The sequence below is a fragment of the Ovis canadensis genome, chromosome 7 (genome assembly GCF_042477335.2).
Source record: "Ovis canadensis isolate MfBH-ARS-UI-01 breed Bighorn chromosome 7, ARS-UI_OviCan_v2, whole genome shotgun sequence".
NCBI classification, from domain to species: domain Eukaryota; kingdom Metazoa; phylum Chordata; class Mammalia; order Artiodactyla; family Bovidae; genus Ovis; species Ovis canadensis.
The window spans coordinates 113,162,613-113,183,901 of record NC_091251.1 but is presented as its reverse complement, the minus strand read 5'-3'; the positions used below and the strand labels follow the sequence as shown (position 1 = coordinate 113,183,901).

At 46.4% G+C, this 21,289-nt stretch overlaps 1 protein-coding gene across 6 annotated transcripts in view; it reads right to left on the bottom strand.

Annotated features, from left to right (window-relative positions):
• Window positions 1-21,289, bottom strand: part of GOLM2 (golgi membrane protein 2) — an 84,182-nt gene that overhangs the window by 22,670 nt on the left and 40,223 nt on the right. For 3 of the 6 annotated variants that reach the window (XM_069597321.1, XM_069597324.1, XM_069597320.1), the window contains exons 5-7: window positions 17,039-17,183; window positions 16,663-16,743; window positions 15,163-15,237 (exon numbers count right to left, since the gene is read on the bottom strand). In XM_069597321.1, coding sequence (XP_069453422.1) covers window positions 15,163-15,237; window positions 16,663-16,743; window positions 17,039-17,183 — 301 coding nt within the window. The remainder of the gene's footprint in view (window positions 1-15,162; window positions 15,238-16,662; window positions 16,744-17,038; window positions 17,184-21,289) is intronic. The other 3 variants (XM_069597323.1, XM_069597325.1, XM_069597322.1) reach the window with 1 other exon arrangement.

Below are 21,289 nucleotides of genomic sequence, written 5' to 3'. Positions count from 1 at the left end.
ATGGAGTGGTTGGATCTCCTTGCAGTCCAAGGGACTCTCAAGAGTCTTCTCCAACACCACAGTTCAAAAGCATCAATTCTTCAGCGCTCAGCTTTCTTCACAGTCCAACTCTCATATCCATACATGACCACAGGAAAAACCATAGCCTTGACTAGACAGACCTTAGTTGGCAAAGTAATGTCTCTGCTTTTGGATATGCTGTCTAGGTTGGTCATAACTTTTCTTCCAAGGAGTAAGCGTCTTAATTTCATGGCTACAGTCACCATCTGCAGTGATTTTGGAGCCCAGAAAAATAAAGTCTGACACTGTTTCCACTGTTTCCCCATCTATTTCCCATGAAGTGATGGGACCGGATGCCATAGTTACACTTATATGTTAATAAAAACTAGTCAATGTCATTTTTTTTTAGGTCTATATACCAAATTTTATGGATAGAACACATTTAATGACCTAATAAGCTTCTCTGTAACATTTATATGGTTTTAAATTTATCATGATAAATAATTTTACGGTGAGCATTCTTGTATTTTATGGTGAGCATTCTTGTAACCAGATAGAGTAAATTCTTAGCTTCCCTGGTGGCTCAGAGGATAAAGCATCTGCCTGCAATACAGGAGATCCAGGTTCAATCCCTGGATTGGGAAGATCCCCTGGAGAGGAAATGGCAAGTCACTCCAGTATTCTTGCCTGGAAAATCCCATGGATGGAGAAGCCTGGTAGGCTATGGTCCACGAGGTCACAAAGAGTCAGACACGACTGAGTGAATTCACTTTCATTAAGCACTAGGTCAATGACTATGTGTACTTCTTAAAAAAATTAAGAAAAACTAAATAAACGTGAGCTTGAAATAAATGTGAGCTAAAGTAAGGGGAAAAAATCAGACACTGAAAGACTGCAAAGAATTACATAGAATATTAAAGTTATGTTGTATATTACGATCCTTGGAGAAGGGAATGGCTGCCCACTCCAGTATTCTGGCCTGGAGAATTCCATGCACTGCATGGTATGGGTTGCAGAGTTGGACAGGATTGAGCAGCGTTCACTTCACTTCATGTATTGCGGTATACTTTACCCAGGACCTCTCCACTGGGGCCACTAAGAGCCAGGGGAGGATACAGACGGCGACAGAGAACTGCTGCTACCAGGCAATGTCACTACTGACCACACCGCTCAAGCAGGCATCACTGACAAGACCATCATTACGGAAAATCACTAAAGATGAACAGAAAGCAAAGAGGGACCAAAGAGCCTCTTGATGAAAGTGAAAGAGGAGCGTGGAAAAAGTTGGTTTAACACGCAACATTCAAACAACTAAGATCATGGCATCTGGTCCCATCACTTCGTGGCAGAGAGATGGGGAAACATGGAAATGGTGGCAAACTATATTTCGGCTGCAAAGTCACTGCAGACGGTGACAGCAGCCATGAAACTATAGACGCTCGCTCGCTGGAAGGAAAGCGAAGACCGACCTACACAGCAAATCCAAAAGCATCACTTTGCCCACAAAGGTCCGTCTAGTCAAGGCTATGGTTTTTCCAGTGGTCATGTGTGGATGTGAGCGTTGGACTGTGAAGAAAGCTGGGCACCAAAGAATTGATGCTTTTGAACTGTGGTGTTGGAGGAGACTCTTGAGAGTCCCTTGGACTGCAAGGAGATCCAACCAGTCCATCCTAAAGGAGATCAGCCCTGAATATTTATTGGAGGGACTGATGCTAAGGCTGAAGCTCTAATACTCTGACCACCTGATTTGAAGAGCTGACTCACTGGTAAAGACCGTGATGCTGGGAAAGACTGAAGGTGGGAGGAGAAGGGGATGACAGAGGGTGAGATGGCTGGATGGCACCGCCTATTCAATGGAGATGAGTTTAAGTAAACTCCAGGAGATGAAGGGAGGGGAGCCTGGCGTGCTGCAGTCCATGGGGTCGCAAAGGGTCAGACACGACCGAGCGACTGAACAACACAAGAATGGTAAACTCGTGTAGCCGTGAAGACAGGATACGGAGCCCGGAGCAGACGCTTCTGTCCTGCCACTATGATGCTGGGTCTTGTAGTTTTTTAACAAAGGAGAGCTACTGATTTGGAAATTCAGTCATTCAGCAGGAGTTATTTATTAAGTACCTACTATATGCTAGGGCGTCCTGGTGGCTCAGGGGTAAAGAATCCCCTACCAAGGCAGGAGATGCAGGTTCAATCCCTGGGTCGGGAAGATCCCCTGGAGAAGGAAATGGCAGCCCACTCCAGGATTCTGGCCTGGGAAATCCCATGGACAGGGGACCCTGGCGGGCTACCGTCCATGGGGTTGTGGAAGAGTTGGAATGACTTAGCGGTGGACGACAGACCAAGTCATAAAACGACAAATGAATTAATAAGTATAGCATACAGTGCAAATGTCAGAGGGAAATGTTATGCATGAAGGAAAATAGGGACATGTGATTAAGGGCACGTAATGATGACCCTATTTGCAAGGCAGCAGAAGACACACAGAGGCCAAGAACAGGCTCTCGGACTCTATGGGAGAAGGCAAGGGTGGGGTGATTTGAGAGAAAGCACTGGAACGTGTGGCCACCACATGTGAAAGCGATGCCAGTGCAAGCTCGACGCCGGAGGCAGGACGCGCAAGGCCGGTGCTCGGGACCCGGAGAGACGGGTGGGGAGGGGCGGGAGGGGGCTCAGGGCGGAGGGACACGGGCCCCTGCGGCGAGCCACATCAGTGTGAGGCCAAACCACCACAACGCTGCAGAGCAATTAGCCGCCAATTAAAATAAATAAATAAGTGTTTTTAAAAAAGAGTAGTGGATGTTCTGTTTCAGATGGCTTGGTTAGGGGAGGCCTTTCTGAAGGCCTCTTTGGGCAGAGGTGGGAGGGAAATGTGAAGACTGTCTCAAGCAGAGACCAGCAGGTGCACAGGCCCTGAGGCAGAGGCACGTGCAGCGGCTCTGAGGAGACGCAGGGCCAGCCCCGAGAGGAGGGGACAGCGATGCAGGCAGAGAGCGGAGAGGACAGCGATGCAGGCAGAGAGGAGGGGACAGCGATGCAGGCAGAGACGGGAGGGGACAGCGATGCAGGCAGAGAGGAGGGGACAGCGATGCAGGCAGAGAGGCGAGAGGACAGCGATGCAGGCAGAGAGCGGAGAGGACAGCGATGCAGGCAGAGACGGGAGGGGACAGCGATGCAGGCAGAGAGGAGGGGACAGCGATGCAGGCAGAGAGGCGAGAGGACAGCGATGCAGGCAGAGAGCGGAGAGGACAGCGATGCAGGCAGAGAGGCAAGCAGGGCCCGCGTGGAGCCGAGGGACAGGAAGCAAGCGCCAGAGAGGGCCGCATGGGCCGAGGGCTGGGATGGAGCTGGCAGCTTCAGAGGGAGCGGCAGCAGCCCTACTCAGCGCAGCAGTAGCCCCCGCTCTCCAATGCTTAGTGTGGACCAGGCTGTGATCTCATGTTGCTCTCAGAGCCATGTGAGGAGCTGGTGCCTTTCACAGATGAGGGACGGAAACTCAGACAGCAGAGAGAAACACATCTCCTACTCGACTTGAAAATTCACAGCAGCCCTTTCTGGAGAGCTGGCTGATGAGCTTACCAAGTAAGTGAAGTCGCTCAGGCGCGTCCGACTCTCTGTGACCCCATGGACTGCAGCCCACCAGGCTTCTCTGTCCATGGGGTTATCCAGGCAAGAATCCTGGAGTGGGTTGCCATTTCCTTCTCCAGGGATCGTCCCGACCCAGGGATTGAACCTGGGTCTCCCGCATTATGGGCAGACACATTCACCTCTAAGCCACCAGGGAAGCCCAAATAGGAATAGGAAAAAAAAGATTAACAGGAAGTTTAGGGTTAATCCTCCTCACCTTCTCTGCTAGCTCTCAGCTGCAGCCTCTACTCGGAGAATCAGCAAGAAATTGGTCTTGCCTTTCACTCTCATTTCCTTATTTCAATGGAAAACCAACAATCTTTAAAAGGTTCACACTCCTGGTCTCCTGACTGACTGGGCTTCACAGGCCAGTGCCTGTGACTACGCAGAAGGCATGGCATGAGGAAGCATGGTGCTCAGCTCCGGCAACACAACAGTTTCACAGCTATCACCCTGACACGCGCATCCCAGCTGGCTCAGGGGTAAAGAATCTGCCTACCAGTGTGGAAGACACGAGCTGGATCCCTGGGCTGGGAAGATCCCCTGAGAAGGAAATGGCCGCCCACTCCAGGATTCTTGCCTGGGAAATCCCACGGACAGAGGAGCCTGGTGGGCTACAGTCCATGGAGTTGTGAAAGAGTCGGACACGACTTAGCAACTTATACCACAGCCCGGATATACTGAGTGCAGGGATGGTCCCCAGGAAGCTGTGTCTATCAGTAGCTCCAAAGGGGCTTCTGGTGCACAGCCAAGGGGATAAAAGACAGGACAGAAAGTGTGGGCTCTGGAGTTGGACCAGGGCTCAAATCGCGGCTCTGCAATTTACCAACTAAAGACTCAAGTGCCTAGTTTCCTAAAGCCTGAGGTTTCAGCTGAAAAAATGGAATAATGCTATTCGCCCCACATGATTAAAGTGAAGGATAAGTCAGAATATTTGCTAGTAGATTATGACAGATGCCTGGAAAATAGTAGGTGTTTAACATATACTAAGTATTTAGAGTTGTCAAAGTTAAGCTTTATCATTAAAACGAAAAAAGAATCCGAGATTCAGGTTGAAGGAAACAAAAACATTTAAATGTAAAACTAGCAGCCCTAACCAAATTATTGAGCCTCTTGATTACACAGTTTGCTCACACTTAGGAATCCTGACGAATGTTTACTTATAGTATGTTTTTAGAACTTCATGAAACTCTGATCAATAATTACCCATTAAAATAGTAATTCTGAAGCATGAACATTAAATACAAAACAATGATGTAACATCCTTATTTTCTTCTGTGTACATGAACAGATATAACATGCCTGCAACTGCTCAAATATTGGCCAGTGTCTAGTCAAGGCTATGGTTCTTCCTGTGGTCATATATGGATGTGAGAGTTGGACTGTGAAGAAGGCTGAGCACCGAAGAATTGATGCTTTTGAACTGTGGTGTTGCAGGAGACTCTTGAGAGTCCCTTGGACTGCAAGGAGATCCAACCAGTCCATTCTGAAGATCAACCCTGGGATTTCCCTGGAAGGAATGATGCTAAAGCTGAAACTCCAGTCCTTTGGCCACCTCATGCAAACAGTTGACTCATTGAAAAAGACTCTGATGCTGGGAGAGATTGAGGGCAGGAGGAGAAGGGGACGACAGAGGATGAGATGGCTGGATGGCATCACTGACGCGATAGACACGAGTCTGAGTGAACTCCGGGAGATGGTGATGGACAGGGAGGCCTGGCGTGCTGCGATTCACGGGGTCGCAAAGAGTCGGACACAACTGAGCGACTGAACTGAACTGAACTGAGGCCATCTCAGCCCTCTAAGAAATATATGTACATGTCTACAGAGACTAATAAAATGATGTTCTCATATGGCTCTATAGATCTGGTCTATGAACTAAAATTCTTTCACACTGAAAAATCCACTTATACAACTTGAAAAAGTAATATGAATTTCAATCTCAAAAACAACAAAATGATCTCTCTTCATTTCCAAGGAAAACCATTAAATATCACGATAATCCAAGTCTATGCCCCGACCAGTAATGCTGAAGAAGCTGAAGTTGAACAGCTCTATGAAGACCTACAACACCTTCTAGAACAAACACCCCAAAAAGATGTCCTTTTCATCATAGGGGACTGGAATGCAAAAGTAGGAAGTCAAGAAACACCTGGAGTAACAGGAAAATTTGGCCTTGGAATGCAGAATGAAGCAGGGCAAAGGCTAATAGAGTTCTGCCAAGAAAATGCATTGCTCATAGCAAACACCCTCTTCCAACAACACAAGAGAAGACTCTACACGTGGACATCACCAGATGGTCAACACCGAAATCAGACTGATTATATTCTTTGCAGCCAAAGATAGAGAAGCCCTCTACAGTCAGCAAAAACAAGACCAGGAGCTGACTGTGGCTCAGATCGTGAACTCCTTATCACCAAATTCAGACTTAAATTGAAGAAAGTAGGGAAACTACTAGACCATTCAGGTATGACCTAAATCAAATCCCTTATGACTATACAGTAGAGGTGAGAAATAGATTTAAGGGACTAGATCCAATAGACAGAGTTCTTGATGAACTATGGATGCAGGTTCATGACATTGTACAGGAGACAGGAATCAAGACCATCCCTAAGAAAAATAAATGCAGAAAAGCAAAATGACTGTCTGAGGAGGCCTTACAAATAGCTGTGAAAAGAAGTGAAGCAAAAAGCAAAGGAGAAAAGGAAAGATATACCCATTTGAATGCCGAGTTCTAAAGAAGAGCAAGGAGAGTTAAGAAAGCCTTCCTCAGTGATCAGTACAAAGAAATAGAGGAAAACAACAGAATGGGAAACACTAGAGATCTCTTCAAGAAAATGAGAGATACCAAGGGAACATTTCATGCAAAGATGGGCTCGATAAAGGACAGAAATGGTCTGGACCTAACAGAAGCAGAAGATATTAAGAAGAGGTGACAAGAATACACAGAAGAGCTGTACAAAAAAGATCTTCATGACCCAGATAATCACGATGGTGTGATCACTCACCGAGAGCCAGACATCCTGGAATGTGAAGTCAAGTGGGCCTTAGAAAGCATCACTATGAACAAAGAGAGGGGAGGTGATGGAATTCCAGTTGAGCTCTTTCAAATCCTGGAAGATGATGCTGTGAAAGTGCTGCACTCAATATGCCAGCAAATTTGGAAAACTCGGCAGTGGCCACAGGATTGGAAAAGGTCAGTTTTCATTCCAATCCCAAAGAAAGGCAATGCAAAAGATCAAACTACCGCGCAATTGCACTCATCTCACACGCTAGTAAAGTGATGCTCAAAATTCTCCAAGCCAGGCTTCAGCAATACGTGAACCGTGAACTTCCTGATGTTCAAGCTGGTTTTAGAAAAGGCACAGGAACCAGAGATCAAATTGCTAACATCTGCTGGATCATCGAAAAAGCAAGAGTTCCAGAAAAACATCTATTTTTGTTTTATTGACTATGCCAAAGCCTTTGACTGTGTGGTCACAATAAACTGTGGAAAATTCGGAAAGAGATGGGAATACCAGACCACCTAACCTGCCTCTTGAGAAATCTGTATGCAGATCAGGAAGCAGCAGTTAGAACTGGACATGGAACAACAGACTGGTTCCAAATAGGAAAAGGAGTACATCAAGGCTGTATATTGTCACCATGCCTGTTTAACTTCTATGCAGAGGACATCATGAGAAACGCTGGGCTGGAAAGAGCACAAGCTGGAATCAAGATTGCTGGGAGAAATATCAATAACCTCAGATATGCAGATGACACCACCCTTATGGCAGAAAGTGAAGAAGAACTAAACAGCCTCTTGATGAAAGTGAAAGGAGAGAGTGAAAAAGTTGCTTAAAGCTCAACATTCAGAAAACGAAGATCATGGCATCTGGTCCCATCACTTCATGGCAAATAGAGAGATGGGGAAACAGTGGAAACAGTGGCTGACTTTATTTTTTGGGGCTCCAAAATCACTGCAGATGGTGATTGCAGCCATGAAATTAAAAGACACTTACTCCTTGGAAGAAAAGTTATGACCAACCTAGACAACATTTTCAAAAGCAGAGACATTACTTTGCCAACAAAGGTCCATCTAGTCAAGGCTATGGTTTTTCCAGTGGTCATGTATGGATGTGAGAGTTGGACTATAAAGACAGCTGAGTGCGGAAGAATTGATGCTTTTGAACTGTGGTGTTGGAGAAGACTCTTGGGAGTCCCTTGAACTGCGAGAAGATTCAACCAGTCCATCCTGAAGGAGATCAGTCCTGGGTCTTCATTGGAAGGACTGATGTTGAAGCTGAAACTCCAATACCGTGGCCACCTGATGTGAAGTGCTGACTTGCTGGACAAACCTTGATGCTGGGAAAGATTGAGGGCAGGAGGAGAAGGGGACAACAGAGGATGAGATGTTTGGATGGCATCACTGACTCAATGGACGTGGGTTTGGGTGGACTCCAGGAGTTGGTGATGGACAGGGAGGCCTGGTGTGCTGCGGTTCATGGGGTCTCAAAGAGTCAGACACGACTGAGCGACTGAACTGAACTGAATATTAATTTCTGCTGCTACCCATGACATAATAACTAGTATGGGCCTTACCCTCTCTCCCATCCTGAACAATTCTCAATATAGTCAAAAGAGACGAGCCTGCTGTTTTCAGGTACTGGACAGCCAGCAGCATAAAACCAACCCTTGAAAGAAGGGACGCCCGTGAGGTGAGCAGTCTCAGTAAGTAGAGGAGGCAGACCGGGTTGCTGAGCGGCTGGGGTTTGTAGGGCAGGACACTATAGAGAAAGGAGCGGTGTGCGGTGAGACGGGGACCCAAATCGGCAGGGTGCTCCCCTTGGGTCTCTGACCAAGGCCTGGGCTGTGACTACACAGTGTGAGACTCTATCGGACCCAACACAGCGCCTGCTGCAGGGTTGGGAGCTGAACGAAACTAACAGAGGTCACGGAGTGCTTGGAGCCACCGGACCTCTGAGCCATCACAGTGCAGGGCCTTCACTGAGCATCCTTCACATTCAAATGAGATGCTACAAGTCCTACTTAAAAGTAGGGATCACAGCTCAGAGTGAAAAGCCATGTCCTCAAATAACAAGATCAACACTGACCTGCCCTTTTTCTCCTCTCAAATATCACTGTAATGATCGCTCTTTTTTTTAATGCTCTCTTTAATATTCTAAAAATATTTATTTTTTAAGTAGGTATTTCATAAAATTACCTTGTGAAATTTTGAAACCAACATTCAAAAGGTTTTCAAAAGCTTATGTAATGGAAAGACGCTTTTCTATCGCTGCCCTCAGTCTTTTTCCGCAGAAACAAAGCCAATGACCAGTTTCGATCAGCACTAACGAATAGGGTTTTCTGCAGTGATGGAAATGCCCCATACCCGCGCTGATACAACAGCCAGGAGCCCCGGCGACTGTTAACTACTGGACGCGAAGCCACCATGACCGAGGACGTGAGAGACCGAGGAAGTGAAAGCGCAGTTCACTCAGTAAAGTAAGTGAAGTCACTCAGGCGTGTTTGCGACCCCACACCCATCAGGCTTCTACTGTCCATCGGATTCTCCAGGCAAGAATCCTGGAGTTGGTTGCCATTTCTGCCATCTCTTCCGGCAGCTCTTCCTGACCCAGGGATCGACCCTGGGGCTCCCGCACTGCAGGCAGACACTCTACCTCTGCGCCACCAGGGAAGCCCGTTACTCAGTCTACTGAACTTAAACAGCTACCTGTGATCAGCGGCTAGTGTGTTGGGCAGTGCAGATCTAGAGAATCCCCCGAGCGCAGTCTTCCAGGTTGGCTACACAATACAGTCGCTTATGAAGCGTTTAAACATTCAGAGCCCTAGCTGCATCTCACATCAAATACGCAATAAACATCTCTGGAGTGGGACTCAGATATTGGTCTTTTTTTTTTCACCTCACCATGATTCCAGTATATGGCCAAGGTAGAAGCCTTCTGTTCTAGAAAATAACTTATCTTATAAATAGAGTAGCTCTACCTAACATTAGAAAACCAAAAGGAGTTACTTTTCTTTATAAATTATTGAAGTAGAAAAGAACTTCCGATTGCTTAGGCACCTAAAAAATCTCTGTATCTTTAAGGCGTTTTCCCCCAAAGTAAATCATTAGAGGCGATTTTTACTGAGTTTGAGTAAATTTCCAAGCAAGAAATAAGGTTTTCCTCTCTGTTAATATGCATAACATGGAAAAATATTCGCACTGCATACTGTTAAGGAACTCTTAAGAGTCAGTACGGAAAACACCAACAATCCAATAGAAAAATGGGCAAAAATGATCACCAGGCAAATCACAGAAGGCAACAAAAATGGCCAATACAAATATGAAGAGATGTTTAATGAAATTAATACCAAGGCAAATTTAAGGTATCATTTCAGATTGGCAAAGAGTTTAAAGTATAGCAAACCCAAATATCAGCGAGGATGTGGATAAACAAAACTGTCACATGTCACTGGCAGAAATGTGAGCTGGTGTAAGAATGGTAAAGGTGAGGATACCCTGTGACGCGAGAATCTTCTTCTAGGGTCACATCCCCGTGCTGAGCTTTGCAGCCACTGTGCTGGGACCTGTTTACAGATTAACAGACTGCTGAGCTGTTGATCTCAACACTCAGTGACTGGGTAGGGCTCAGGACAGCCAGACCCCCAGGCCTGACCTCTAGACGACAACAGCCTCACCTTTTTATATCCATGTACTAATCAAGCTCTAGAAGCATCCCGACTCTCATGTGCACAGAAAAACACGCATCTAGGAATGCCCACTGTATTATCTGTTTTAAACAACAAAAAACTGGAAGTGGCCTGTTCATTACACATGAATAGATGAATTATGGTGTATTTATATAGTGAAAGAATTATAACTGTTAAAAAGTCATAGGTATGATACAGGCAAGTCTCAAAAGCAAAATACTAAGGCGAAGAAACAAGCTGCAGAATAAGACACAGTAAGACATCGTTTGCTTCTTTATTACCTCTTGGCTGCACCACGTGGCACGCGGGACCTCAGTTCCCGGACCGGGGGTCGGACCCACGCCCCTGCACTGGGAACATGGGGCCCCGACCGCGGGGTCGTGGGGCCACCGGGCGAGCCCCAGTCATCGCTTAGTTAAGTTCAAGGAGCTGACAAAACAGCACTGTGTAGCTTTACAGATGTTTACAAAGGCCTTAGAGCCTAAAAAAAAGTATGAAATTGATATACACCAATCTCAGCAAGAACTGATGCTTTTGAACTGTGGTGTTGGAGAAGACTCTTGAGAGTCCCTTGGACTGCAAGGAGATCCAACCAGTCCATCCTAAAGGAGATCAGCCCTGGGATTTCTTTGGAGGGAATGATACTAAAGCTGAAACTCCAGTCCTTTGGCCACCTCATGCAAACAGTTGACTCATTGGAAAAGACTCTGATGCTGGGAGGGATTGGGGGCAGGAGGAGAAGGGGACGACAGAGGATGAGATGGCTGGATGCCATCACCGGCTCGATGGACGTGAGTCTGAGTGAACTCCGGGAGATGGTGATGGACAGGGAGGCCTGGCGTGCTGCGATTCATGGGGTCGCAAAGAGTCGGATGCGCCTGAGCGACTGAACTGAACTGACTGAATCTCAGCATAGTGTATCTTCTCTGTATATAGTGTGTCTGGAGAATAGATATCTGGGAAATAGATATCATAGCATATCTGGGGAAAAGAGGCAGGATTGGGATCTGGAGGGGACAAAGGGAGGCTTCAATTAATCGGTTATGTCTTTTTCCTTTAACAATAATACCAATAACAGAAGTATCTGAAACACATGTGGCAAGATGTTACATTATTTTTTTGTTTTTTTAATTTTTAGACGGCAGCGGATACTTGACCATTCATTACATTATTCTCTATGTTTTTCTATATATTTGGAATGTTTCTAAATCTAAGCTGCAAGACTCCTGTAGAATCTTGTGACTAGCTCCACACCGACATTAAAAACAAACCAAATCCATTGAGACCTGGCTCCCTGTCTCTGGAAGCTGAAGCGTCAAGAACCGCGCTGACCACAGGCGCGGGCTGTGTGCCGCGTGGCCGTTCCGGAGCTGCATCTCCGGGCGGCTCAGCAGCGCTCTGCTGTGGTCTCCAGTGCCGTCCTGCATCGCCAACAACACTGCCACCAGCACGTGAGTCGGCTTTAATTCACAAGCACGTGCTCTCTTCTCTACTTCCCCTGTGGGACTGTTGCTCTGCAGTCACTAGGGAGCCCACATACACACCGGAACTTGTGCTGGTGTAGAGAACTGTTACATAGATGACTTCAGGGAGATGAGACAATACTCCATAACAGGAGTGACAGGGAGACCAGAGCACGCTCCTAATGACGTAAGCGGTGGCGGCAGCAGCGGTGGCGGCTGGGGCTGACGGTGCGCAGCGCAGGCCACGCACCGGGCGCTGCTCATGGCGGCTGCTGCTCATTCGCTCAGTCCCGTCTGACTCTCTGCAGCCCCCTGGACTGCAGCCGCCAGGCTCCTCTGTCTACGGGATTTCCCAGGCAAAAATACTGGAGTGGATTGCCGTTTCCTTATCCAGGGGATCTTCCCAATCAAGGGATTGAACCTGTGTCTCCTGCCTGGCAGGGGGATTCTTTACCACCAAGCCTCTTGGAGCTTTACATTCAAACCTCACATCCACCCTATGAGGTTGAAACTTACAATCCCATCTCATTGATAAGGATAAGGGCAAATAAATGGTCACATGCCTGTGAAATGGCAGAGCCAAGGGTCTGAATCCAGCAGTTTGACTCTAGAGACCACTACCCCGCCACTAAGGATATTCTGGAAATTCAACCGCACACATTTATTGGGACCCTGGATGTGCAAGGCATGAGCATACTGAGCACTCAAGGCACGAAGACACAGCACGGCTTTGCTCTGTGTTCGCTCTGATGGACTGTACAGCTCAGAGTTTCTTTTCACCAGTGACTATATTAAAATAGTCTTTATACTCAAAATTCTTCTGTAAAAGCACCAACAGTCCAGAGATTCAAAATTAATCCAGGAGACTTCTGGTTCCTGGGTCTGCATATAAGGAGCTTAGAAGTTGCCACTGTATCCTAACAACAAGGAAACAGCTAAAACAGGCTGAAAAATCAACAGCTCTTCTGGGTCCATAAGAAAGAGGAAGACACAGAGCAGACTGGTACCATCCTATAAGAGAGACAGACAAATGCAGGGGGTCTCGGCTTACAGGAGAGGCTAATGAACAGAAGCTGCCACAGAAGCCAGGGCGGGGAGCCCTGAGCTGCACCTGGTTAGTTGCCAGAGGCTCAGTGCGGACAGCTCAGAGTTAAAACAGAGGCTCAGTGTGAACAGCACAGAGTTAAACTCTAGGGGGCCCCAGTCACAGAGGGGGCTCCCACAAAGTCAGGGAATTTACTCCAGGAGCTCAAGTAGATTCCCAGGTAAATACTGGAGAAAGCCCCCTGAGGGTTGGGGGAGGGCAAAAGGACACAAAGCTTTCTGTCCCTAGTAAGGTCTGCCCTTTGCAGAAACCAGGTAAACAGCGCCTAGCTTGCTAGGGCATTATCAGAGTCTAAGTGGCCTATGGAAGGAAAACACCCAACTCTAGCTCCCTCGAGCCACCCTGTCCCACCTAAGAGGGGAAGGAAAAAACTGAGAAGCACTTGTGAAGTTCAGACTCCAGAGGCACAGGCTCACTGAAAGGCTGAGAGCCAACTGCAGAGCCAGGGAGTGCGTGCCCTCCCCACAGCTCACCACCAGGGGACAGCAGGGGCGCTGCCCCGGTGTGTGCGCCACGCCAGGGCATCAAGGAAACCCACAAGGCACACCGAGAGGCACGGACTGCGCTGAACAGAGAGCGAGCTTCCGAACAGACTCGGCAGGAATGGGGGCTATCGCCCGGGAACGCAAAAGAACCGCAGCTGCGATGCTAAGAACTCTGCCGGATCAAGCAGACAGCACGCAGGAATAGACGGGCAATCGAAGTACAGAGACAGAAACCCTAGAAAGAATAAAAAAGAAATACCAGAGGTCGAAAACACTGTAACAGAGGCGAAGAATGCCTCTGACGGGATTATGAGTAGGCTGGACAAAACTGAGGAAAGAAGCTCTGAGTTAAAGGATTTATCGACAGCATCCTCAAAAACAGAAAAGCAAAGAGGACAAAGACTGGGAAGAAACAGAACCAAGTACCTAAGACAACTGTAAAAAGGGTACCGTCTGTGTAATGAGAATACCAGAAGAAGGGAGAAAAGGACAGGAGAAACACCTGACGCATAATGACAGAATTTCTGCCAAGTTCACGTCACACAAAAAACTACAGATCCAGGAAGCTCAGAGAACACAGAGCAAGGTAAATGCCCAAGCAAACTAAAAGACTTCTTCACAGCATATCATTTTCAAATTCAGAAAATCAAAGCTAAAGGAAGACTAATCCACTGGTGCACTGTTGGTGGGAACATAAGCTGGTACAGCCGCTGTGGGAAACACTGCGGTGGTTTTTCAGACACGAAAACCAGAGCTACCGTATGGCCCAGCGGCTCACGCCAGGGCAAACACGCAAGCAGTAGCACCACTGTGCGGAAAGATACACGCGCCCTAGTGTTCTCAGCGGTCATTTACAAGCGCCAAGATATGGAAGCAACCTAAGGGTCCAAAAGCAGCTGAACAGACAAAGAAGATGTGGTGCACATGCACACACGTACACGCACACGCACACGCACACGCACGCACACGCACACACACGTACATGCACACAGGCACACACAGGCACACACACGCATGCACACACGCACACGCACGCACGCACATGCACACACAGGCGTGCACACACGCACACACGCACGCACACGCATGCACATGCACACAGGCACACACAGGCACACACGCACACACGCACGCACACACACGCACACGCACACACATGCACACGCACGCACGCACACACGCGCACACACACGCACGCACACACACGCACACACACGCACACACACACAAGCGCACACACGCGCACACACGCACACACGCACACACACAGAGGAATACTACTCAGCCGTGGAAAAGAGTGAACTTTCATCATTTGCAGCAACGTGTATGGACTTGGAGGGCATTTTGCTAAATGAAGTGAGTCAGACAGGAAGATAACACTGGTGATGTCACTCACATGTGGAACATAAAAACTACAACAAGCTAGTGACTAGGACAAAAAGGAAGCAGAGGAGCAGACTCACAGATAAAGAGAACACCCTAGTGGCCACCCGTGGGGAGAGGGCAGAAAGGGGGGCTGTAGGGTAGGTGGGAAAAGACAGCTATTTTATGGGACTATATAAAATCATGTGTGTGAAACTTTTGAAAATTATAAAGCACTATAGAATTTAAAGAACCTTCCATTTAATTTTTAAAAAGTGAGCACAATATCTTTATAATCAACCTAAACCTCAGTGAATCTAGGACTAGGGTAAGTACGGCAAAAATTCAGAAGAATACATGGTCCTTGCCCTCAGTATTTCTTTAACATTGAAGCCAGTGGTTCTAAAACATTAGCAAAGACCAAAATCACCTGGAGAGCTTGTTAAAAAGCAGTCTGTTCGGCTACATTCCAAGAATTTCTTACGCTGTCCGTCTGGAACGGGACCTAAGAATATGTGTTTCTGTTAAATAAGTCTCTGGGTAAGGCTGACACTGCTGGTTCAAGAACCATACTTTAAGAATCACTGGATTACTTCATGGCCTTACAAAAAAAACACATGATCATCCTTAGTCCTTATTTATGAACTCATGTTCTTGCTCTTGCCCTGAACTTTACTTTGAGGAAATACACTGAACTGGCAACTCAAAAGAATATGGATATGAAAGAATTTGAGAAGATAGGAAAACTATACATGGAAAGGACTAATTGTTTTTGCCTTAAGAGTCAAACATATCTGAACTTTTTCTTGATGACTCAGAGTTATCGCTCATGACAGTTATGCTGTGTTCAAGCTACTTATGTTTACTAAAAGTATAAGTGGTTTATTTCTTTCAGGCTAAATGTTCCTAGATTGCAGCGTTGTTGATATTCATTCATTCACTTGGACCTCAGACACTCAGCAATTTCAGCCACAAACAATGAGCTATAACTACAGAAATAATCACGGAGATTGAAAAGGAATGAAAACAGCTAAGAAGAACCAAATATATGCTGTTACTTCCTATTTTTCAGAATAAATTGGAGTCAGCATGGAAGGGTATCTACGACAGCTAAGAGACAGACATAGAAATGGTAAGAAAAACAGGGAGACATGAAAAAAGCTGCATGGGATTAGGACAGCAGCAGTGATACGGACCGAACAGAGAGAAAGACGCAGACGCGTTAATGAAGAGACGTACGCTGAGCAGAAGTGGCTCTAAGAGGGGGGAAAAAGGGAATAAGCTGCTTAAACTGTAGGGTGATTAACTGAAACAACATGCCAAGTCCTAAAAGCCTACATAAGGGTATTATTCTGCCATATCAAAGCATACCGACACCACCACAATCTAGGAACATTCAGCCTGGAAGAAAGAAACCACGTATACTTTAAGCAGCTTGAACATATAGCGTAACTGTCATGAGCAATAACGCTTGAGCCACCAAGAAAAAGTTCAAATATGTTTGACTCTTCAGGCAAAAACAAGTATTTATACACTTTAGCAAAATTTTCCATAAAAATTATATCTAAAGCAATTATATTCTGGGAATTAATCCCTGGTGGCTCAGAGGTTAAAGCGTCTGCCTCCAATGCGGGAGACCTGGGTTCGATCCCTGGGTCGGGAAGATCCCCTGGAGAAGGAAATGGCAACCCACTCCAGTATTCTTGCCTGGAGAATCCCATGGATGGAGGAGCCTGGTAGGCTACAGTCCACGGGGTCGCAAAGAGTCGGACACGACTGAGCGACTTCACCTCACCTCACCTCACCTAGTTAACTGAAAATAGTGGTCCCCAAGATATATATGACTTTTCTCAGGTGTTACTCAAAAAAACAACAGTCACATGAAAAATAAGATGATTGCTTCAGTTAAAATCTAGTAACTCTTACTTACCAACAGGAACATCTTCAGCTTTTGCAAGGTCATTCTCTTCTATTCCAGGCATGCCTGCATCACCACCTCGTTTGATTTGTTCTGCTCAAGTAACAAAAACATAATTCTGTATTTTTCCTTACAGACATTGAAGGAATGTAACAATCAGCTTGTAAAGCAATGGGCTACATCGAATGAGTATCTATAAATCTTGCTTTGGACACAGGTATAACTCTATAGACTTATTATTTTTTTCTTCTCTGTTAAAGGATCCACATTTGAAACAGATACCTACACATAACGCAAGTAAAATCAAACAATATTCTTTACGACCGAAAACGTTCACTTCAAAGCGAGAAGAAGTCAATTCCATCTTAACATAAGATAGTGGCAGCACCTTTCCCGTGTGGAAGGTGGCGGCTCGAGGGCTCTCCGTTCTTGCCTGCACCGTCCTCAGCAGCTTCCGGAGTGCTTTTAGGCACTGCATGATTGTCCGAATCCAGCTCGTTTCCACCTTTTGATTCAAACTTGTGGGCCTCTTGCTGTAAGAGTAAGATTTGCTAGCAGTAAGTATTTTTCAGCTCAAAATGTTAAACGATTGACACAACTAAACATTACCGCGTTAGCTAAACGTTCTGAAACAACGCATTTTTTTGGAAATACATACCATGGGTCCAAATTCCAAATACTTAATATTCTGAAACAGTTCATTTTATTAACTGAATGTTAATATTTAGTTAATATTAACTAAATATTCTGAAATAGTTCATTTTTTTGACTAAATATTCTGAAATAAACCAAATATTCTGAAATACATACCATGGGTCCAAATTCCAAAAACTTAAGAGATGTGGGACGTAATATTATTTTTTTGTTCAGTTTTTATACCTAATATGAAGTCAAAGAATAAGTATTTTTTTTAAAGTCTCTAATTACAACAAATGGCCTAAAATGTCAGGCAGAGATGACACCCTTTGGCTTTGCTGAGGGAGTGACTCTGTCAGAAGACAGTCTTGCTGAGCGCTGGCTGCAGAGGCCTCGGGGGAGCATGGGTTCTGGACGGCATGTTTTAACCAAGCAGGAGAGCAGACAGCAGGAGGCCGGCATCCAGGTACCCCCTCAAGTGGGATCAATGGCTATCGACACTCAGGTTCTTCCCCAAGCAGAAACAGCAAGGTGGAAAACAGGCAAACTCTTCCCAGGTGCTCCGCCACCCAAGCACAGGAAAGATGGCAGAACAGTATGCAAGCCAGTGCTCCCTGTAACCTCCCTCACCTGACCATACCGCCTCCGGGGAACCTTGAATCTTCAGGTTATGCTTGCTGGGGCTGCTAAGTCGCTTCAGTCGTGTCTGACTCTGTGCGACCCCATAGACGGCAATCCACCAGGCTCCCCTGTCCCTGGGATTCTCCAGGCAAAAACACTGGAGTGGGTTGCCATTTCCTTCTCCAATGCAGGAAAGCGAAAAGGGAAAGTGAAGTCGCTCAGTCGTGTCTGACTCTTAGCAACCCCATGGACTGCAGCCCACCAGGCTCCTCCATCCACGGGATTGTCCAGGCAAGAGTACTGGAGTGGAGTGCAGGTTATGATTAAGCCTGATTCAATCCTGTGGGGCCTAGTTTTCTCTTAACTGGTTGAGCTGTCTCACAGACAACTGGGAGAGGGACGGATCAAGTACACATGCTTGGGTTGCCATAGTAATACTTAATGCATAATAATATTAACATTAAATGCTTTGCCAACTCTAAAGCACTATGCAGTGTAACCACTGGTAACGTTATAAAAAACAACGGCACTACGAAATCCACAGGAACTCCAGAAACACAGGAGCCAAGCGGCGAGAACTTGTCACAATGAACGGGCACTTTGACCACCAAGTGTAGGTATTCCGGTGGACCAGGCAATACTTCTGCCATGTCTCACAGTTTGCAACTTGTTTTCAAGCCTGTCCTCTAGTAGAGATAGCGAACAGTTTTAAGGAAAACAAAATAAAACTGAGGCTTAAAGAAGTTACATAGTTTGTTCAAGATTACAAAGATGGAGAATTGTGGAAAGGGATTCAAACCATCTTTCTTCCTCCCACAGGATTTGGGAACTTGATAAGCAATAGCCAAGTTTCAGAGCTTAACTGCTGGTGCATGACATGATGAACTGAAATTTCTGAACATATCAGTATAAAGACCAAAGGTGAGAAAATCCATGAGGTACACAACCTAAGCCGTCCTGCATCTCTGTGCATTTTCGCTGTAATGCCACATTATAAGGCAACTTCCATAGTACGTACTCCACAGCTTTATAATATGGATAAAACAAACAAACAAAACTTAAAAGTCAACAAACTACGGGTCCAAAATACTTCTCCATTTAAGACACTTAGCAAAGATATTGTCCTCTGATTCATTATTAACGCAACAGTTTTCTGCGAATGGACAATAATAAATACAATTACTAAAACAGGATGGCTTTCTAAGCACAATGTTGTTGATTTGGTAAGGGGGCCACCTAGTTCCTTTTTAAATATAGTTTTTACTCTGAAATAATTCAAATTTATAGAAAAGTAATTACCAATCACTCAATTTCCCTTAGTGTTAACATCACATTAGCATGATACATTTGCAAACCTAAGAAAACAACGTTAGTACATTATTAACTAAACTCCAGCCTTCACTTAGACTCCACTACGTTTTCCATTAAGGCCTTCTTCTGCTCCAGGACCCGATCCGGGACGCCACGCTGCGTGCACCAATTCACTCACTCGCACTTCGCTGCACCACCTCTCAGCACCAGGCCTTCTCAAGTCTCCTCTGCGCTCAGTTGTGCCCGACTCTTTGCGACCCCAGCGACCGTCCCCTGCAGGCTCCTCTGGCTGGAGTGGACTGCCATTTCCTTCTCCAGGGGACCTTCCCAACCCAGGGACAGAGCCTGTGTCTTCCAGGTGTCCTGTGCTGGCAGGAGGGTTCTTCACCACTGAGCCACCTGGGAACCCAAGCCTCCACTGGTCTGTAACAACTTACCCTCCTTTGTGATAGAGGAAAGCAGTACACGAATGAGGGTGGCTGTGTTCTAATAAACTGTGTTTCTAGACACTGAGATTCGAGTCTCTTACAGCTTTCCCATGTCATAAAACATTCTTTTGATTTTTTAACCATTTTTAAAACGCAATAACCACTTTTTTTGGCTGATGGGCAGTATGGAAAAAAAAGGCAGGAGGTTGCAGTTAGTTTGCTGACCCCTTCCTTAGAGTAATTTCTAAGACAGGCATGTACTTGGTTAAGAAAAAAAATCCCTGAACACACCTTATGCTTGTTTCTTATAGCTTATAATGGATTTGTACCTGTGAAAAACAACTCAGATTTCACAGAATTAAGTCATGGCAGCTGAAGAATGCAAGCTGAGGATGAGGAGCAGAGTGAGGCGCTGGTGCATCACCCTAGAAAGACGTTCTCCTAAGAGAACTTAAGGTCAGGCACCTCTATTTCTCTCCACCTTGTTCCATTCAGGGCAGGATAAGGGCAAAGAACGGGACAGGATATTAGTTAATTAACAATATAAAAATAGGCTAAAATAGAAGAGCAGAAAGAGAGAACTACACTTGCCAGGAGAAAGGAAAAAGCTGACATACTGCTTCTTGGGAGCAGAGAACGAACTTCTCCCATTATTTATACACTGGGCTCGTGACACCAAGGTTCCAACAGCAAGCCTCCGGTCCTCGTCCTTTTGTGTTCTAAGCTGCTGCTGCTGCTGCTGCTGAGTCGCTTCAGTCGTGCCCGACTCTGTACGACCCCATCGATGGCAGCCACCAGGCTCCCCCGTCCCTGGGATTCTCCAGGCAAGAACACTGGAGTGGGTTGCCATTTCCTTCTCCAATGCATGAAAGTGAAAAGTGAAAGTGAAGTCGCTCAGTCGTGTCTGACTCTTAGTGACCCCATGGACTGCAGCCCACCAGGCTCCTCCATCCATGGGATTGTCCAGGCAAGAGGACTGGAGTGGGGTGCCATTGCCTTCTCCATTTGTGTTCTATGAAGTGAAGTGAAGTTGCTCAGTCGTGTCCAACTCTTTGCGACCTCATAGACTGTAGCGTACCAGGCTCCTCTGTCCATAGGATTTTCCAGACAACAGTACTGGAGTGGGTTGCCATTTCCTTCTCCAGGGGATCTTCCCGACCCAGGGCTCGAACCCGGGTCTCCCGCACTGTAGACGGCGCTCTACCAGCTGGGCCGCCAGTTCTGCAGGGGCTCAGAGGCCTCGCTCAGGTTTCCCTGTTAAGATCTTACAGGAAAAGCGAACAAACTCTCGGCCAAACCACTGCTATGCTCCTCTGCGCACGCAGGGTCCCAGCAGTGTCTACTGGCTGCCCCCAGGCCTCAGCCCCACTAAGGCAGCTCACTCATGCCTGCCATCTCCCCGCAACCTACCCCACGTCTCTGCAAGGAAGGCTGCAGACAGACAGCAGCTGTTTCACTTTATGGTTAAAAAAAAGATGCCCTCAATATCATGTTGCAAAATGGTGAAAAAATAGAGCATGGAAACCTGGTTTCCTGAGCTTCCAGTCCTTTAGATGTGAGACCACCAAAGACCAAGGAAAACACTGTTCACTCTTCAGCCTCTCTTTACTCTACATCACAAGCCTTTATGCAGACGATAGCTG